Consider the following 18,350-nt stretch of genomic DNA (forward strand, 5'->3'; position numbering starts at 1 on the left):
GATCATAGCAAATGTTGTGATAGGGATAGAGACATGCGATTTTTGGTTTTACAAAGGTAATATGATAGAAAATAATTCAAAGTAATAAAAACCACCTTTTATAGGGGCATTTTTTGGAGAAATTTATCAAATAACCAAAAAAACACGAATTTTTAAGCAGATTTTTTTCAAAAAGTATCATTTTTTATTATTTGTTGGCATTTTCTGAGTATTTTATGTATTTTTTTAGTATCGTCTGTTATTTAGCATTATTAGTGTTTTTATTTTATCAGGATATACCTCTTAGTTTAAAAGTTATTACGTTTTCTTTACAATAAGTACTTGAAAGAAAAAAAAATCTATAAAAAATTTAAAAAAAATCTCAAAAAAATTTTGACCACTTTTTTGTCGATAAAAATAGGTCTAGTTTCATTTATTTTCATATGTACACTTTAACGTGACTCACACTGTATAACAGGTGATAAAATTATCAACTTAAATAAAGTAGGTCTAGAAGATAGAAATATTGATTATGTGTGTAGACATGAATAAAGTGTAAATTCTCTTTTGGCAGTTTCGAATACTGGTCGCGCTCATCACAAATACACAAGCTTTTATACTCGTTAAACTTCAGATACATCCCATTATACATTATACATCATACGTTTTCGAGATACCATAGCCGTGGATCCACTGTGCAAGAAATGTGTGTTCATTTATTCAGAAAAAATACCGATGAGAAAATATTTCGACATTTCTGATTGCTGTCAATTTCTCAGAAGTGCCCCGTTTGTTATGCCTAAGCAAGGTTGTGTTGTAGGTGTATTGAATAATAAATAGGGAACATTGAAATATAAACGATAATTTCTAATCTGTAAAACTTTGGATGGAATTAGCAGACAATGACGTCACATGACACGCGCCTTTATTAAACTACTATGAAACGCTGAGTGCTGTTTATCTTGTCATTGATTCCAAATAACCATATAACTTACACTTTTTTAAAGCGAAGAGCACAAGAAGTGCCTAGGCTAGAGAATTTGGGAATTAATATTCCATATTCGCAAAACTAAATGTTCCTTGCTAGTGGACACACGGTTCAACAAAAGAGTGGCCTCATCTCTATGATTAGTTTATACGGCCGAGTTCTTGCCAATGATTGGTCCCCCACTCGTGGCGTACACGCGTCGCCCGTCGAATTCAACTGACGAGTTCCTTTTTATGGCATCGTCTGATGTGTCCTTTAGTGGCTCCTTCTCATCCCTGCAGAAATACATCTTGTTAATGGCCTTATTAGGTAACTGGGAAGCGTTATTTACAGCTTTTTTATTACATCTAAATACTACAAATCCACCTTTTCACCTGCAAATAGGGTACAATTGTACGGTCTCCTTTACCTACAAGCTTTACTTTGTTCTATTACATATCATGTACCTGCCAAAAGACAATGATTTAACCTTCGGAAACGATTCAAGATTGAAGAGTTCCAAATTATGTGCAAAATAGTTGATGTATGCAACTTTATGGAAAAGTATTTTTTATCGAATGTTGCGTTGTCTTGAGGCACCAGTCTTTAACAGTGGCGATCAAATCCTAGATTGACCTACTTCTTGAACTTCAATTGGTGGTTCAGTTTTGAATTAGTCGAATGATTAGGTTATAATTTCGTTTAATGATTACCGACAGCTTACTTAGGAAAATTTTAAATTTAAACCGAATGTTGAAATTCCTATGTAATAGGTAAAATTAAGGTTTCATTACCACTGTTCACAACATAATTTATTACACAATATCTACTTAACCAAAAGTAAAACAAAAAGTACATTTATTATTAAACACTCGAAAACAAAGTTAAAAGCGAAAAATGTTGCAAATATTTACATTGAGTTCACAGCGCAATTCCATCAAGCGAACAAATTAAGGAATAACTTAGTTAACGCTACTCTTTCTTTTATTCAGCATTCCCTTATTTGCTCATTCAATGAAACTAGTCACACAAAAGCAGTTAAAACAAACAATGCTTAAAGTGAATGCTGCAAGTAATGTAAAAATATCTTACACTGGCGTGGTCGGAACATAGCTATATGTGACCGATGAAAGGCAGCGTGGGGAAGAGATAATAATATTGTTAGTGGTGGTTGTGCTATGAATAATTTGATGAATTAAATTACAGTGACCCAACTCCATGAAAACAGTTCAAACGAAAACACAAAGGAAAAAATAAATACAAACACAAATAGATACCGAAAAAATACCGTCAGGTAGAAAAATCTAATAAAATATACGGTGATTTATGCCGTAAGAGATGTTCCAGGCGAACAGAACTTGCTCAAGAGTGTAATCGTATTACAATCCAAATCAGAACGAGGCGCGTACGCTTGAATTCTTTTTCGCTGAGAATTCTGCGATCAAATACTGAGTTTGTACTTTCCTTTACAAAAGGGAAGCTTACATTGACTTTCACACTTCTAACTACGTGTTCTCAAAGCACGTTGTCTATCTGCATGTACACGAGGCGAACGCTAAGCATATTTACATCATCCCCAGCGGATTCAAAGAGTACTTATGGTCTTTCGGTGGGGCCAAACGGATGCTGTATGCACAATCAAAGCATGCGGGCAGTCTAGTGTGGTGCCTTACGTCGGGGTCGGCACGAGCTTGACGGGTGGCGGCAGGGGCGCGGGGGACGGAGGCGCTCGCGGCTTCGTGCTGCAATAAGGGAGCGGGAAGCGCCAACCGTACAGACTAGCGGGCAGAAACATCTCTCATCGACACTAACACTTTTAAACAGGACAACAAAAACGGGAAGACACGGGTGGGAACAGAAATTGATCATTGTTATGATGTCGATGATGTGCTTAAATGTGGTATTAAAATGACATTTAAGTTAAAACAGATAAGTTTCAAATTACCTTCCCAATTTGGCTTCATCGTCTTCGTGCTTCTTGGCACGTTTGCCACAGATAGTGGCAATGACTCCCTGGCGCTTGAAGCAGAAGAGGATAAGATCTACAATGACTAGGCAGATGAAAACACCGGCCAAAGCCACTCCGATGATGGCGCCACTGGACAGGAGTTGAGGCGGAGCAAATCCAGAGCTTTTCACACCTGTAGACATAGATCTTATTGTAAAAACAGTAATTTAAAACTTTTAGAACATAAGAGCAGCGGAAACAGCGAACTAATCTTTCAAATGCTCTAAGTAACTAATGTTACCAAAGATGTAGTTTCTACTGCTCTTAATACTGTTAGTTTTATGCATCATGTCACAGAAGCTGAAGATGTTAGATGACATGACAGTGATTGTAACAAATGCAGATTCAGCACTTGTGCGTGTCGGAAAGTGGATTTAGAAGAATTATCAGAACCTTCATAAGCAACAGTTAAACATTCATTACAATCTTCTGGGTGACTATAGGGAGTGCTTTCAATTCGATAAACGTGCACCCAATCACCAATAATACAATTGCTAGGTATAGCTAAGATAGAACAACAATTTAAGGATAAATAGTTTCAGATAGAAAGCTCTCCGCTAGAAATGAAATGGGGTTTGAATGAAAATGAAGAATGATGGAAATGAAAGACATGAATGATGCATAAACAATAACATTAGAATCAGTAATAATGATATAAAAAGAAAAGTTGTCAAGATGCAAACATTCCAAATAACTTTATTGAAACAAAAAATAATAATGTTCAAACCCCATGACAAAATTCGAAACTATTCAAGCGGTATGGGGATCTAGAGGTAAAAAAAAAGTATTTCACAACATCAAGAGTGCTACACTGATGGAATATCTATAAACCATCACCTTATCCTAATATTCCTAGTTTAGGATTGTAACTTATAAATAAAATTATAGATTGTTTCTTGAAATGATAGCAATATGCGTAGGTTGCCGACAACGAACCAAAGAAAAGTCAAAATCGCGAAAGCTGTCAAAGAGACCGAGTCTTAAAACATGCCATATTATTCAAGCATCTGAACGGTAGTGACTAATCTGAAATTTTAGAGGCAGTAATAACATATAATTACTGGACACTCTTTTTGGTATAGTCACTCAAAGAATGAATCAGCTAATTTCGTACCCAAAGAGGTTAGTTTTTACTTTGCACTTTACAATGAAATAGGAATGGCAAATTCCGAGGTAATTTATCTGAAGTCATTAGTTTGTTACATTTTCTTTGTACCAAAGTGTTATAAAATAAAACGAAGGGCGAAAAGTACTTACAGCTATCGCAATTTCTATAATATGTATTTCAATTGTTCGTTGCCGTTACATAGCAAATACATTTCATATAATATCATTTAAAGAAACAATTCAGGTGCTACTTAAAAATCTTATATAAAAATTTAAATAAATAAGATACTGCGAATAATGCAGTGATTTATTTAATTAGATAATAATATGTATTGTTATAATCCTTAACCTATAAATAATTGGGCTCTTTATCATGCTTGGAATAAAATAAATATGGGAACATCTAGGTAACAAAAACTAATAGAAAAATTCTAGAGTCATCTAATATGACGGGTCTATAGAATAACGTTGTAAAATATATATTTTACCTCAATCGTAGTTAGTTTACTTATAGACCATGCTAGAGGGATAGTGAATATACCATTGTTTTAAAGGGTGTACACATAAGATCATGCAGCGCATAGGTAATTAGTACATTCCAAAGGAAACTATATAGCGAGTTCATTAATGGATGTAGAATATTATTAATATAAAATATATTTACCCAAATCTCAGTCAGGGCGACACAAACACACTTTCGAGCAACATTAATAGGGATAATGGATTGGTCTCTTGATAAGCATCTTGACAGCTTTCTTTTTGGGAATTTTGAGTTAAATATTAATTTGGTACATCAGGCAGAGGTTTCTTAAACCAATATATCATTCAATTTAGGGTTCAAGAGGAAAACACTGATCGGAAAAATGGACAAAATATTATTTTCCAAATTATTAACCAATTTTTGGTATTCCTGAAAGTTATACTTCATCCATTTTCGTTATAAATATACAGACATGTTTTTAAAACATTTATTACTTTTCACATTGGTCAATTTCATCTCGTCTTAAAACAGATCACAATTGAATTCAGTTGACATAGAATTCTTTACTAATTAACTCTTACATTAGCCCGCATCTTACAACAAATCGTATTTCTTTTGCCTTCTTACAGGTACATTTCTTTATCTGGACGACTTTCTCTCCTTGAGACAATATCCTAATTCATTATTCTATATCAAAAGGACAAAATAGTCATCAAAAAGTCTTACACAAGTTTTCAAAACTTTTATACAATTCACTAAGAATGTCAAAGTCATGTCGCATGCCATAATTTTTGGCATAATTTTATTAACACTAGATTATGACTTTATACTTTGGCAGTGTTAATTTATTAGCCGATAATCTAACTACAATGTGTTTACGTAACGTTTCATAAATTATCATTATTTCTTTTAACTTAAATTATAATCTTGATTCCTAAATTCAAATTAACATGAGATTCTTAAAATTTATATAGTACCTATTTATTTTTAAGTTATCATAATAATATGTAATTAGGCGTATATTTATTTGACACAAATCGTTTAGAAACCATTTTAAAATATTTTTAGACCACAACTTATAATAATGTATTTACATCAACAAATATTTATCACAACGAGTATTTTTTCTAAATAACAACAGTCATCTTTAGATTTGTGAAAGTTTCTGTTTCTAATTAACTCTGTTGCTTAGATGAAGATTGTAATAAATATGGCAATTATTAGATCCATTTTAGTGTGAGCCCATTTGAAATTGCGTGTACTTCCATTTGGGTTACCTAGAAAACATTTATTAGATAAATACACAGAATACTTAAATTACAATAAAAATAATATTATTATGTAATTTGAAAGAAAATCAAAGAAATTATTTGTAATAGACTTACCACTGGTAATAAATTAACACTAACAAAATATAAGCCCGAAATTTCGAAATTAAAATGCCAAAACATACCTAAATCTTAACATAAAATTAAATCATAATAATAATGAACGATGAATCATGCCAGGTGTAGTAATAAATAAAATTTGAACACAGTATTACTATGTAATTTGCACATTGTTCAGAATTATTTGTTACTCTACAAAATATCAGTCGGTTTTTTTAACTAACGGCAAGAATGTAAAATTAATGAAAATGTTTAAAAGACAAACAGTGTTAATAATAGAAATATCAAATACATGTGGAGTATTGGTTGGTGTCTTAATATGGTGTGACTTAAAAACTAAAATTGTACTTATCAAATTATAGACAATAATAGAAATCAATCACTGGTGAAAAGTTGAACTTACAAATAAAATAAATTTTACAAAGCTCGTAAAAAATACTGCAAGCGCTACAAAAGTTTACACAAATCACAAAACAAAACAGAATGCGAATAATATGAGGGGGCTGACGAAATGGGTGATTCTGGTAGATCCTGATGCTGGAGTCAGTGGGTTGGGGGCGGTGTAAACGTCGTAGAAGCCGGCTCTAAGCGGCACTTCGTTACTCTCTTGGTTGTACTCACCGAGGGCAGTCTGCACGTACAGTTGGGCAGGGATGGAGTAGCCCAGGATGTTGTGAGCCCGCAGCTCCATTCGGTACTTAGTGTCGGGCTGGAGGCCGCGCAGTTCGTAGCTGATCATCTCGAATGATTTTAACTCTTCCTTATGGCATTGATCGTCTGACGCGACCTTCCATTCGCCGACTACTTTGATAACCTGCGCAGGAAATTTATATTTCTTGTAATTTCATTTCACTTCTCACTCATTTTTATAGAGCTTAAATAAAAAAATCTACGTCTAGTTCGTTCATTCATTTCGTTCTATTCATCGATATCAATTATTATTCAAGTGATTTCATGAATAAATCATAAAAACGCTAAAGGAATCTAAATCTAAAAATGGAAGCTAAGACTTACCGGGCAATAAGTTATTTCATACAGGTCAATGGGTTCCCCGTTGTGAGCGGGAATTTTCCATTTTAGCTCAAATCTGTCTGCGTATTTGCCATGTAGAAGCGATTCGGAGCTTATCGCTTCTCTCCACTTCGGCTGTTCTGGGGCCGACCTTGAAATAAATGATTCCATTAGATTTTATGCGATTCACGGTAATAGAAATCCAAACGTTTAGCAAACTAAACAGATTTCGGATTATGCGAAATTGGTATTACTACCATTAGGTTGATTTCCTTTTTGAATTACGTTATTGGAATGTGATGTTATGAATGCTTTTATAAGACTGTTCGTTATAAATAAGTAAAAGTTTTCTCAAAGTAGTTAGTGCTCCTTAAATTTGACGTGAACCAAATTACTTTGCCAAAAATAGGCGATCTCAATTCATTTTTGATTGTTACCTCCTCGGCATGATGACAGTAATCGGGGCGCCCCAAGAGCCGACTCCGACCTGGTTGACGGCAGCGAACCTAAAGTCGTAAGTGAACATTGGCTGGAGATTCTCCACAATGTAAGGAGAGTTGACAGACCAAGTCCTGTTCATGGCCAGATTCCAGTCGAAATTGTTGTTCTCTTTGTATTGGGTAGTGAAGGCTAGAATTGGGGGACCCATGTCCTCAGCGGGGCCTACAATGCCGAAGGATACAGATGTTGCTGTGATCGTTTCTTGTCGTGCCTGTGAAGATAATATTAAAAAATGTATTTATTTTAAGAAGATGACGTTTATAACTCTCGGGAACGCAATAAATTGCTAGTGAATATCTCTATTATGAGAAAATCAATCGTTAGAGTTATTTACTAAGAAAGTTTGCCAATTAATATTTTACCTGCACGACAGGGCCTGGAGGGAAAGCCTCCCTCAACTGAGTGATGTGCTCAGCTTCACCAAGACTGTTGGTAGCTATACATTTATAGTTTCCATACAGTTGACGATCGGTTGGAATAACTGTGACGTAGCTGATAGGACCAGAACCAAATATTTTCACTTGAGGAGACTCAACCAGATCGTATTCTTGGAACCTGAAAGTTGGGACAACGGTATTATTAAAAAGTTTCTATAAAATATTTTTTTCAATTAATAAATTAACAAAAGAATAACTACCTCCATTTTATTGTGGCGTTAGGAATACTCTCAGCGATGCAAGTAATGTTCACAGGTTGACCGTTCCAACTCCAGATAGGCACCTTAGGCATGCTTTCGAAGGAAGGTTTGAATTGAACAGTTAAATGGCCATTCTTTCTTGCTTCACCACCTGAAATACATATTATTAAAGTTATATTATATCTTTTTAATAGCTTTAACAGATATAAGTATCTATTTTTATGTAGTTTGATAACTACTTACCATCGTTTTCAGCAATACATTCGTATAAGCCATCGTCTGTTCTGTTCAGATTGGAGATGGTAATAACAGCACTGGATTGCATCTGGTCTCCAGTTTGGCGGTCAGTGGTCTCAACGGTGATCCTACAAGATTAAAAAAATAATGATTCCATCTTTCTTGATTACGGGTTAATAACTAACATTTTTGCTCCAGTGAACGTAATAATAGTCATTGGATTTTTAACTCACCTATTGTTGTCATTAGGTCCATTTGTAAACGGTTCAGCATTGCTCAGTTTCCTGAAACTCATACGCGGTGCAGGCCTTCCAGTAGCCCTGCATTCCAATCTGCCTTCACCCCTCTCAGGTGCTGTGATATTAAAGAGTTCGAATATCTTTGGTTTGACTAGAACTTCCACTTCGATCTCAGTCTCATTCTGGCCTGCTTGATTGACAGCATTGCAAATGTATTTGCCGTAATCGCCAGCTTCGACTCGGTCAAATGTAAGCAAACCAGTGATCTCGTTAACGCTGAATCTCGAGGTTGTTGCCAAGTTCTGTAAATTTTAAGATATTTTCAAATTCTGAACCCAAAAAATAGTTTCTGATGAAATAATAAACAATAATGACTGCTTAACATTCTTACCTCTCGCGTAGCAGCCTTAATCCAAGTGTAAGTTGGTGGGGGCTTGCCTTTGGCTTTGCATGTAATAGCAGCTGACTCTCCCTCTTTTATTTCTACCCTAGTCTCACGTTCTTCCATTTCTGGAGCAGTGTAAACCTAAAAAGAATTACAAGTCATTTATTGAGTTCAATACTATGAATAAGCTAATGATGGATAGTGTATAATATCTAACCTCCAATTTGATGTTTCTTTCAGCCAACTCTCCAGTGGGAATTACGACTGCCCGACAAGTGTACGTGCCATCGTCACTCTCCTGAACGTTCTTGATCATCAATCCATTTGCGTGAATGACATACCTTTCGCCAGTTGTAATCTAAAAACAATTTACATTTAGCACTTATGTTAACCGAAATAAGACTGTTATTTGGGCGTAAATCTAATTCACTTACAGAATTTCCTTCCTTGAACCAATCTACTGATGGCGCGGGTTTGGCAGTCACTTCGCACATAACTTTGAAGTCCTTTCCTTTCGTCGCGTATTGGTTTTCGTTGGCGTTTGTCCATGTAATGGCAACTGAAATAAAGATAAATAACTTGAAATATTGATATATACCTTTGACATGCTTTTTCAATCTAGGTGAGCATCCAATATACTCAGTTGAACAGAACTTACAGTAGTAATAAATTCAATTGAAAAATTCAAGGTAGTGTTTTCTAGCGAACTATAAATGTGACAATCTCCATAAAATACGGTGTAAATTTTAAGACCTGCAAGTATCACTTTACGGATATTAGAAAGGATTACTTACCAAACGTTTCCAAAACGACGCTAGCGCTCATGGGAATGTTAGTGTACGCCGCTTCACAAGTATAGTTCCCAGCCATGGCTTGGGTAATGGAGGAAATATACAGCAGCTGGGACTGCTTCGTCGGTAGCAGTTCAGTGTAGATCTCTGGTCGCGTGCCAGATCTGTGAGGAGAAGGGAACATTAAAATTACTCTTGCACTAAAACTAGTTATGTGGCGTTAGTCCAAAATATCTAGGACCTCTTTAATTATGCAGTTTCAAGATACTATCGGGGCTTTAAAAATCGGTAACAAACAGTATTGAAAACTATTGACAAGAGGCTACACAATCGATAGTATTGAATTTAGATACCATAGAATCAGATAGTCCTTTCGATATTGTGACTGTTTTTAGGTCAATTTTATCGATGCCAAACTATTGAGTTTTGCAAAACTACTTGTCAGTTTTGTATGGTATCAAGTCTTCTTATTAAGCAGTGAAAACCATCGCTACTCACGTGGCATCGTTGATGACGAGTCCTTTGGGGTCTTTCCACTGCGGCTGCGTCACGAGCGAGGGATCAGGCGCGTCGGCCTGGCAGGTCAGCACCACAGACTTGCCCACTGCCACGGTCTGGTGTGTCTGCATTGGGAATATCCTGAGAGTCTGCGCTGAGCATCCTGGGAAAAGAAAATTCATAGTAAGTAAAATCCTTGAATCATTCAAATATCAAAATAGATTACATGGACTGCACATCGAAAGAAATACAGTATCATCTTATGTTGTTGTAACAGAAATTATTCTTGAGCAAAAATGTGATGTCAATACATTATTTTAGAAAGGTCGAATTAAGGCTTAATATTAAGCTATCAAAATATTGAGTTACTTTCACGGTTTTTGGTACGAATCTTGCGTAGCTAGCATAGTCTACAGTAGGGCCTAACACCAAGAGTTTAACTAGTGAAGATCAAGTTTGTTTCAAAGGAAATTTAGTAATTATTATTAGTCCCTACAACTAGATTAATCTGAAGAAAAAGGGTAGAGCTAAGGATCAGATAACTACGTACAATGTAGCCATATCAGCGTTCTATGAAATGAACTATGGCTGTTCCCTTATAGTTACTTAAGATCTGCAAAGTCAGGTAGTAAAGCTCCAGCGTCTGCCAATGTTAACACGAGAAACAAAAGCAGGAGTAATAAGGGTGTTCCTAAGCAGAATGAGCCGCGGGCGCGACACTAGAACTGAAATCCCGCCGTAACGAGACGTGCTCCCGTGAATAGCCGCCGCCACTCGAGGTCAATATCTACACTAGAGAAAAAAAGCTAGAGCCAAGTATCAATTAATAACTATACGTACAGTGTAGCCATATCAGAGCTCTATGACATAAATTATGGCCGTGCCCCTCACTATTAAATTATTCTAGTTTCTTAGGCTGGGTTACACCATCTTACTTGAACTTTGACAAACGTCAAAAATGTGTCAAACTCTATACAAAAAGCACCGATTATTGTTATAGTTACGGTCAAAGTTAGGTGATGCAACTAAGCCTTAATATCTGCAATGTCAGTCAGTAAAGCTCCAGCGCCTGCTAATGTTCACACGAGAAACAAAAGCAGGTGTAATAAGGGTGTTCCTAAGCAGAATGAGCCGCGGGCGCGACACTAGAACTGAAATCCCGCCGTAACGAGACGTGCTCCCGTGAATAGCCGCCGCCACTCGAGCCCGATGTATATCTACACTACCGAAAGATAAGGCTGCACTTGAGTTACTAAAATAAAGACATAGAGAGACTTGCCGAGAAAACGACGATGTAAGATTATGAAGTCTTGTACAAACGAAACAAAATCCTGGAAATCAGAGCTTAATGCCGCTATGTTTGCTAAAACTAGAAGACACAACCAAGTAATGTTATCTAGTGTGGGAGTCCCACAGAAGACAAAGATCTGAAGCAAGGTAATTATTCAGATTTATTGAAAATCCCAACTATCCCAACTAATATTATAAATGCGAAAGTAACTCTGTCTGTCTGTCTGTCTGTTACGCTTTCCCGCTTAAACCTCGCAACCGATTTTGATGAAATTTGGCATAGAGATAGTTTGAGTCCCGGGAAAGAACATAGGATAGTTTTTATCCCGGTTTTTGAAACAGGGACGCGCGCGATAAAGTTTTTCTGTGACAGACAAAATTCCACGCGGGCGAAGCCGCGGGCGGAAAGCTAGTGGAAATATAAAATTACTAGGAGGTACAGGAAAATATTGCTAATTGCGTACTACATATCATGTAAAATAAATGCATGTTGTAAAAGAACGTGTGCAAATTTTGCAAGCAAACTGTTGAATTTAGGGCAAATAAAGTTACTCGATTAAACACTGTACTAAAATAAACATATTGAGTACATCTGACTTTTTAAATATTTGCTTAGCGATCTAAAAATCACACGCTGGTTTATTTTAAAAACATTTTAGCACATACGATGTGGAGCAGGGAGTATTTAGATAGTGAAATGTGTTGAATCCCGTACGGTTTAGCCTAATGCAATTAGCAAATGAGTCGACCACCAAGTGTGAGTAATGCCCCTAGCACAAATACAACAGTTCTAACATTTTACTGTTAATGAAGTAGATTTTTTTATCCACAAAGAGGAAGCTCTCTTATCTGATGGAAAGCGATGATCAGGCCGATAGTGAATGTGATTTCATTTAATTTTCAAAATACATAACTAAGTTCGTTAGCTGTTCTATTGCTGACTTCTAACCATTTTTCGCTGCTGAGTAGTAGTGAAGATGGGGAAGTTTAAGAAAGTAATTTTATGTAGTTTTGCAATTTGAAAGCTTTGTTACCTACTTGTTCTAACAAATATAATTCTTTGGACATCTTAGAAATTTTAGTTTTTAGGTAAATAGAAGGTTCAGAAGGTAGTTGAAGGATCTATTTCTTAAAGTATTCCGATTCCTGTGGTCACTCGACCTTCGACCATTTTTTCAACGTCCACAGTGGGTATCATTGTCTTTCAGTTATTGTTTACTACAAAAGAAAGTGTGCTGATCTATTTAGGCTACGTCTTCGTTATTAAGTAGCACGTCACGTGGCTCTGAATAAATTTCAAGAGACTTAATTAAAGAGTTGGTCGGCTTCGTTGCAGGGCTATCTTCAAAGGTCTCTCTTTGCCTTTGGTTATTTTAATAGGTTATCTACTTCTGCAGAATATCAATTGAGTATTGCAGTAGGGGACCGGGCTCTACCTATTCTTATATGTATAATCCTCAAGCTAGATCTTAAAAACAGTACAAATCATTCATGATAAGGTGGCATTATTTGATTTGTAATTTGGCTTTAAAAAACTAACTATAAAAGTGACGTCAACTGTGGCAGCATTTTCATGAAAATTCCAAGGGTTATACAGGATTGCCATAGCTCTATTACAGACAAAGACAAACTATTTTGAATATTATTCAAGGAACCATCAAAATAATACCTAATATTACCAGCGGTTTGCTTAGCTAAAAATCCTACGTACTTTCGTTATTGAGGTTTAATAAGTATATTTTTATTTTTATCACAGCACAGACTTTAGGTATACACTCGCTGAAGATTACCACGAACACAGTCGTTTCTGCGAACAGCCTCATAAAAGTAAAATTTCGACCAACAAACAGTCGTATTGCAATTGTTATACATATACAAAAAATCCTTTAAAGAGGCGCATCGAATTTTTTATACAGACGATATCACGTCAAGCTTTACACTGCATCATCTTCTTCAATTGTAATAGATGCTATTTTGCTACAAATATGTAAAGCCTGATGTGCTAGATAGGCTAGTTGAGTATGCAGCCCGCGTAGTATGGACCCCTCGTAGTATTCTGCGGCCTCGTACAATATGACGTACTCACAATAAAATGAAAAGGAATAGTCATTATCGCAATTTTTCTTTTCTTTTGATGCAAAAAAGTTTTTCATGTTATAAGTAGATATCTAAACCTACATTTGTAGGTAGCTCGAACGAAGATGCAGTTGTTAGATGTCGGTTGTTAGAACTAGCTCAATGAGTAGTATCAATGATGATTAAGGGTAGAAAATTTGACTTTAATTTCCAAGCATGATTTTTGCTGTTACTAGCACTTTTAATCTAGCGATGAACTTATATGGACGTATTAAAGTGACTAAGGTTGTATCTAATTTTTTATCTTTTTTGTTACAGCTATTAATATTTAGCTGTAACAAAAAATAGGTATTCCTAGGTGCCTTTTACCAGCCTAAGGTAAGTTAAAATAGCTACCAAACTCTGAAATGAATGTTTTTGTTTATTCATTACTTTTAATATTAAGAACATGAAGATATACTTGTACGCAAATTGAAAGAAAACCGAAAACTTTTTATAAACCTCCTCAATTTGCGGCCACAAATAGCTTGTCTAGTGTATCATATGAGGGAAATACAACCGAGTGGATTTGTACTGATTTACAATATAAAGTTATGATGAAAATAAATTCTCAGAGGGATGGCGGGGCGGTATGGATTCATAATAAAAGTAGGTTTCAGGACTCTTCCTTATATGCAAATTGCTTGGGGGAGTTTGTATTGAATCCTCACGAGGAAAGTGGCATTGGGGCTAGATTTATTTAGCTAGTAAAGGAATATGGTTTTGCTAAAAAATATCAGCTTCATTCATGCTCGATAATTGTTATCCTCCAATATTATTTGAACTTGCAATTAGAATAAATATTTAAGGTAGGAGATAGAGATCCGACTCACAAAATATTTGTGTCTGGGCCTTTTCAAGACGAGAGTGAATAGGCACTTATAGGGCTGATACGCACCATCTTACACTGCATCTTACTTAACACCAAGTGCGATTGCGGTCAAATACCTGCCTTGTTGTGCATAAAAAAAAGAATTGCAAAAACGTGTAATATGATAATTTTGAAAAATTATCATATTACATACACTATGAAAAATTTTGTTACGTTTTTATTTTTTATAATTTGGCTATCTGTCACTGTCTGCGTTCAGGCCCGAACGAGCCACAATCTAATAAGACAATGTCGCGTACATCTGCTAATCCCTCGGGCTCAATTTACCGAAAGAAAATAACTACACCTGCGCTGTATTATGTAAACATCGCATCAAAAGCTTACCATGAATTTTACAGTCAGTACCTTGAGGCATCGCCGAAATTTCATCAACTGTGGGGTGAGGGGAGACTGGGCAAATGCGCCAACGAGGGGCAAGTGAAATAAGCGAGCGGAGGATTAAAGGGTTTGCGGAAAATTTGTATGTTCCATAACGGTCCCGTTCGGTTTTGTATTACCAATTATGTTCACTTAATTCGTAACAACCGCTTTTCGTGGCGTATTGCGGGTTTCATTAATAATAAAGGAGTGATAAATAGCTTTGTGGTTAATTGCTTTCTGTACTAGAATTTCTTGTTGTCTAACTAACTCATTATTAAGCAGCCAGTAAATTATGAAAACCTTCAAAATACGACGATAAAAGGACTGAACAAAAAGATCTTTTGCAAGTGCGCGGACCCTTTTAATTCTATTTCTGTCAACCTTACAAAAATCCTTTTACCCGCGCAAAATAAAACACTCAAAGAGAAAAATACGGTTTTATTTAACCCTTGACGAGTCACCTTTGACTTTTACAACAATACGCAAATACGTAAGGTGGTGTGAAACGAACCGTGACGGTTTCTGGTCTAGTGGAGGCGACTGTCCCGCTCCTTGTCCCTAGACATCATTCTGAGACCACACGATTAGGGCGCCATCTTTAAAAGTCTGTGGAGTTCCACATGCAGGGGTATTGTGATTAATCGCTTAGGCATTATTTGCTAATTAAGCCCACCTTCCCCTCGATGCGAATTCAACGCCCGGGGGAGTGCGGCGAACTTGAAACAAATACAAATATACTGACAGTAACAGGAGAAGGAAATCCGAAAATCTGTTGAATTAACGCTTTGAACTCAAATCACGGTGTAAAGATGGGTGAAATAACAAATGAGGAAGACAAAGCGAAAACAAGGTAAAGAAAGTCAATAACGTTTTGCTTTTATGAGCACTTTTGTGCTTATCGGAATTTGTGATGGGCTGTAAAAATGTTTTGTTTTTGTAATAAGGGTACATTAGACGTTTATCGTACAGTCGACAGCACATTAGAAAATCTATACATTTTTATAGCAAAATCGCCCCTATTCCCTAACATAATAATGCTCTACTCTAACTTGATGTGCTGTCGTCTCTACATTAGCCGTATTATTTCCCAGAACAAACATACACAAAAGTCAATCAACGCAAGTGAAGAAGTGCCCAAAAACCACAACTCAATTAGCTTCCCCACAGTCAAATAACTTACTTATATCGGACTGGACACATCCCGTCACCCCCACTGACATGAATCCTCGCTGAAAAGAACGTAATTGAGGGAAATGATATAAATTACTCTTACGGACTGTTTACGTGCAGAAAGGGGATGCCGACTGAATCACGCCAAATGAGTATTGATGTATGTCCTGACAATTGGATCTTAATTCGATACTTATTCATCGGGAATCAACGAATCGGATATGAGTAGAGATAATATATGTAGGTGTTTGGGAGTTCATTGAGTAGGTACTTAAAATGTGCGCTACCAACCGTGCGATGTGGCTGTCATTGGAGGAGGCCTATATTCAGCAGTGGACTTCCTGTGGCTGAAATGATGATGATGATGATGTACTTAAAATGATTTTCACAAATAAACAACAACGGTAGGTAATACTGATGATCGGATGGTGCTAGTCGGTCATGTAATGGTACTTAATGTTAGACAATTTTTAATTTCAACATTTTATACAGTGATTAATATGTTTACATTCGATTGTCTATCGTCAAACAGAAGCCTAAAGAGAAAATAAAAGTACCGCTTCGTTAACTTGATGTTAAGTACGAGTAGTTCCTTAACTCCTTTAAAGAGCCATCTACCTCTGACAATCGCCTTGTTGTTCGAGTACACCGCTTGAAACTAAATGCGGTTTTACATTTATTTCCAAAACCGTAACTACGAGTGTATCCATTAGTTCACTTCATACCCTACATCAAACACCTAACAACCGCTGATCTCTCACAGTAGACCGTCCAATTTTAACCGATTGTTAACACTTTAAATTGGGTAACGACCGCGTAGGTGACAGTCTATCTGGTCCCTTTAGTGAGATGGGTGCGGGTGACGTCACGGGTCAACCGCGTCATACAGGGCGCTAGTTTTAGAAGTTCATTCTGGTGTGAAAGGTCTTACCGATTAACGCTTTAGACATGATGTAGGCATTGAAAATATTCCATTGGTACGGAAAACTAGCCGATGTGGAAAATGTAGAGTGAATGTTTCTATTCGCTGATGAAAAGCGAAACGGAAATTTCTATTTAAATAGATATTTATAATGACCATCATTTTTGGTACAGTGCAGCACATGAAAGATGAGTTTATTAAGGGTTAAACGAAAATAAGAATATCCACGTACCTATTAGGCAAACAAAAATTGTTTTCAAGAGTTTGTGACATCTTAGCAACAAGGCAATGACGAATGTTGCGAAGTTATATTGCCTAAAGGCACAGACATTGGAAGTGACATCCTGTAGTTACTGTGTTCCAGTCGGGATAAATACAAATCGCAGTTGCTCGCTATACGGTCGTTATTTGCACTAAATTACTCCTAAACCACTTGCAGTTCCATCCTCGTAACTCAAGTGGAGTCCTTTGGGATCCGAAAGTAATTCACTTGTTATTTTAGGTTCTGTATTAAGTATTCTGGTTCAGGTTTGTTTACGTACAGACCACGGCAAACAAGTTAAACTATTCTATCTCCGTCCACGATTAAATTAAAATAAAGAGCAATTTGGAACTCAACATTTGCATAGTACGAGATAATCTCTTGGAGGAGTTGAACTAACATCCAGTTTATATTAAGGTCGAGACATAGCAACCGGCTGAGTGCTATGTAATATTAAGTTAAGAAAACATGGGAGATTTTCTAAGCTAAATATACGTGTGTTATGAGTGGGTTCAATACTATGGCACATATTACTAATAAGTTATCATAGTTCAGTGGTGGTGGGGTTCGAACCCACGTTACTCAGATCTTGAGTTCGTTCATCAGTCCGATACCTTCACTGTTAGGCTATTGATTTTTTCTTCGAGGCCTGTTTTGAGTTATTTTCATCATCATTCCAGCATATACATGTTAAGGTACGTACCTATTCAAGTATATTTAACAGGTTTCAGTTTTTCATCAGCTATCTGCTATTCTCAAAAATATTCAAATCACATGAAAAGTCAATTACAGACAAGAAAACTTCACAAGTCCCAGTAATAAACAACAAGGGATGAGATGATGTCGGTTTGTTTGCGGCACATAAAATAAGGCTGGGGCGCTCCGGTAGGCATCAACCGGTAATTAATGGTCTGCCAGCAACGCAGGGGTGAAATTGGATCAATTTGCGAGCTATTCTTAACTTTAGAGGGCCCAACAAACATTGATTAGATAGATTCAGAAGCCGACTCAAAGAAATTCCTTAACCCCACCCCTTTTCAATGATACGGAAATAAATTATTTCACCGGGAACTGTTTTGAATTTCGTTTAATTCATGGTGCCCTCGGGAC

General features: G+C 36.4%; 1 protein-coding gene across 3 annotated transcripts in view; it reads right to left on the reverse strand.

Annotated features, from left to right (window-relative positions):
• Positions 1 to 952: 952 nt before the first annotated feature.
• Positions 953 to 18,350, reverse strand: part of LOC135078035 (fasciclin-2) — a 164,705-nt gene continuing 147,307 nt past the window's right edge. The window contains exons 2-16 of one of the 3 annotated variants that reach the window (XM_063972584.1): positions 10,230 to 10,392; positions 9,735 to 9,895; positions 9,375 to 9,499; positions 9,158 to 9,298; positions 8,947 to 9,081; positions 8,550 to 8,857; positions 8,323 to 8,444; positions 8,080 to 8,230; positions 7,805 to 7,997; positions 7,379 to 7,653; positions 6,945 to 7,092; positions 6,552 to 6,744; positions 2,892 to 3,087; positions 2,620 to 2,688; positions 953 to 1,242 (exon numbers count right to left, since the gene is read on the reverse strand). In XM_063972584.1, the coding sequence (XP_063828654.1) occupies positions 1,113 to 1,242; positions 2,620 to 2,688; positions 2,892 to 3,087; positions 6,552 to 6,744; positions 6,945 to 7,092; positions 7,379 to 7,653; positions 7,805 to 7,997; positions 8,080 to 8,230; positions 8,323 to 8,444; positions 8,550 to 8,857; positions 8,947 to 9,081; positions 9,158 to 9,298; positions 9,375 to 9,499; positions 9,735 to 9,895; positions 10,230 to 10,392 (2,510 nt within the window). In that variant the 3' untranslated portion in view covers positions 953 to 1,112. Of the gene's footprint in view, positions 1,243 to 2,619; positions 2,725 to 2,891; positions 3,088 to 6,551; positions 6,745 to 6,944; positions 7,093 to 7,378; positions 7,654 to 7,804; positions 7,998 to 8,079; positions 8,231 to 8,322; positions 8,445 to 8,549; positions 8,858 to 8,946; positions 9,082 to 9,157; positions 9,299 to 9,374; positions 9,500 to 9,734; positions 9,896 to 10,229; positions 10,393 to 18,350 lie in introns of all 3 variants that reach the window. The other 2 variants (XM_063972583.1, XM_063972586.1) reach the window with 2 other exon arrangements.

This window comes from Ostrinia nubilalis, chromosome 14 (assembly GCF_963855985.1).
Source record: "Ostrinia nubilalis chromosome 14, ilOstNubi1.1, whole genome shotgun sequence".
In the NCBI taxonomy this organism is placed as follows: domain Eukaryota; kingdom Metazoa; phylum Arthropoda; class Insecta; order Lepidoptera; family Crambidae; genus Ostrinia; species Ostrinia nubilalis.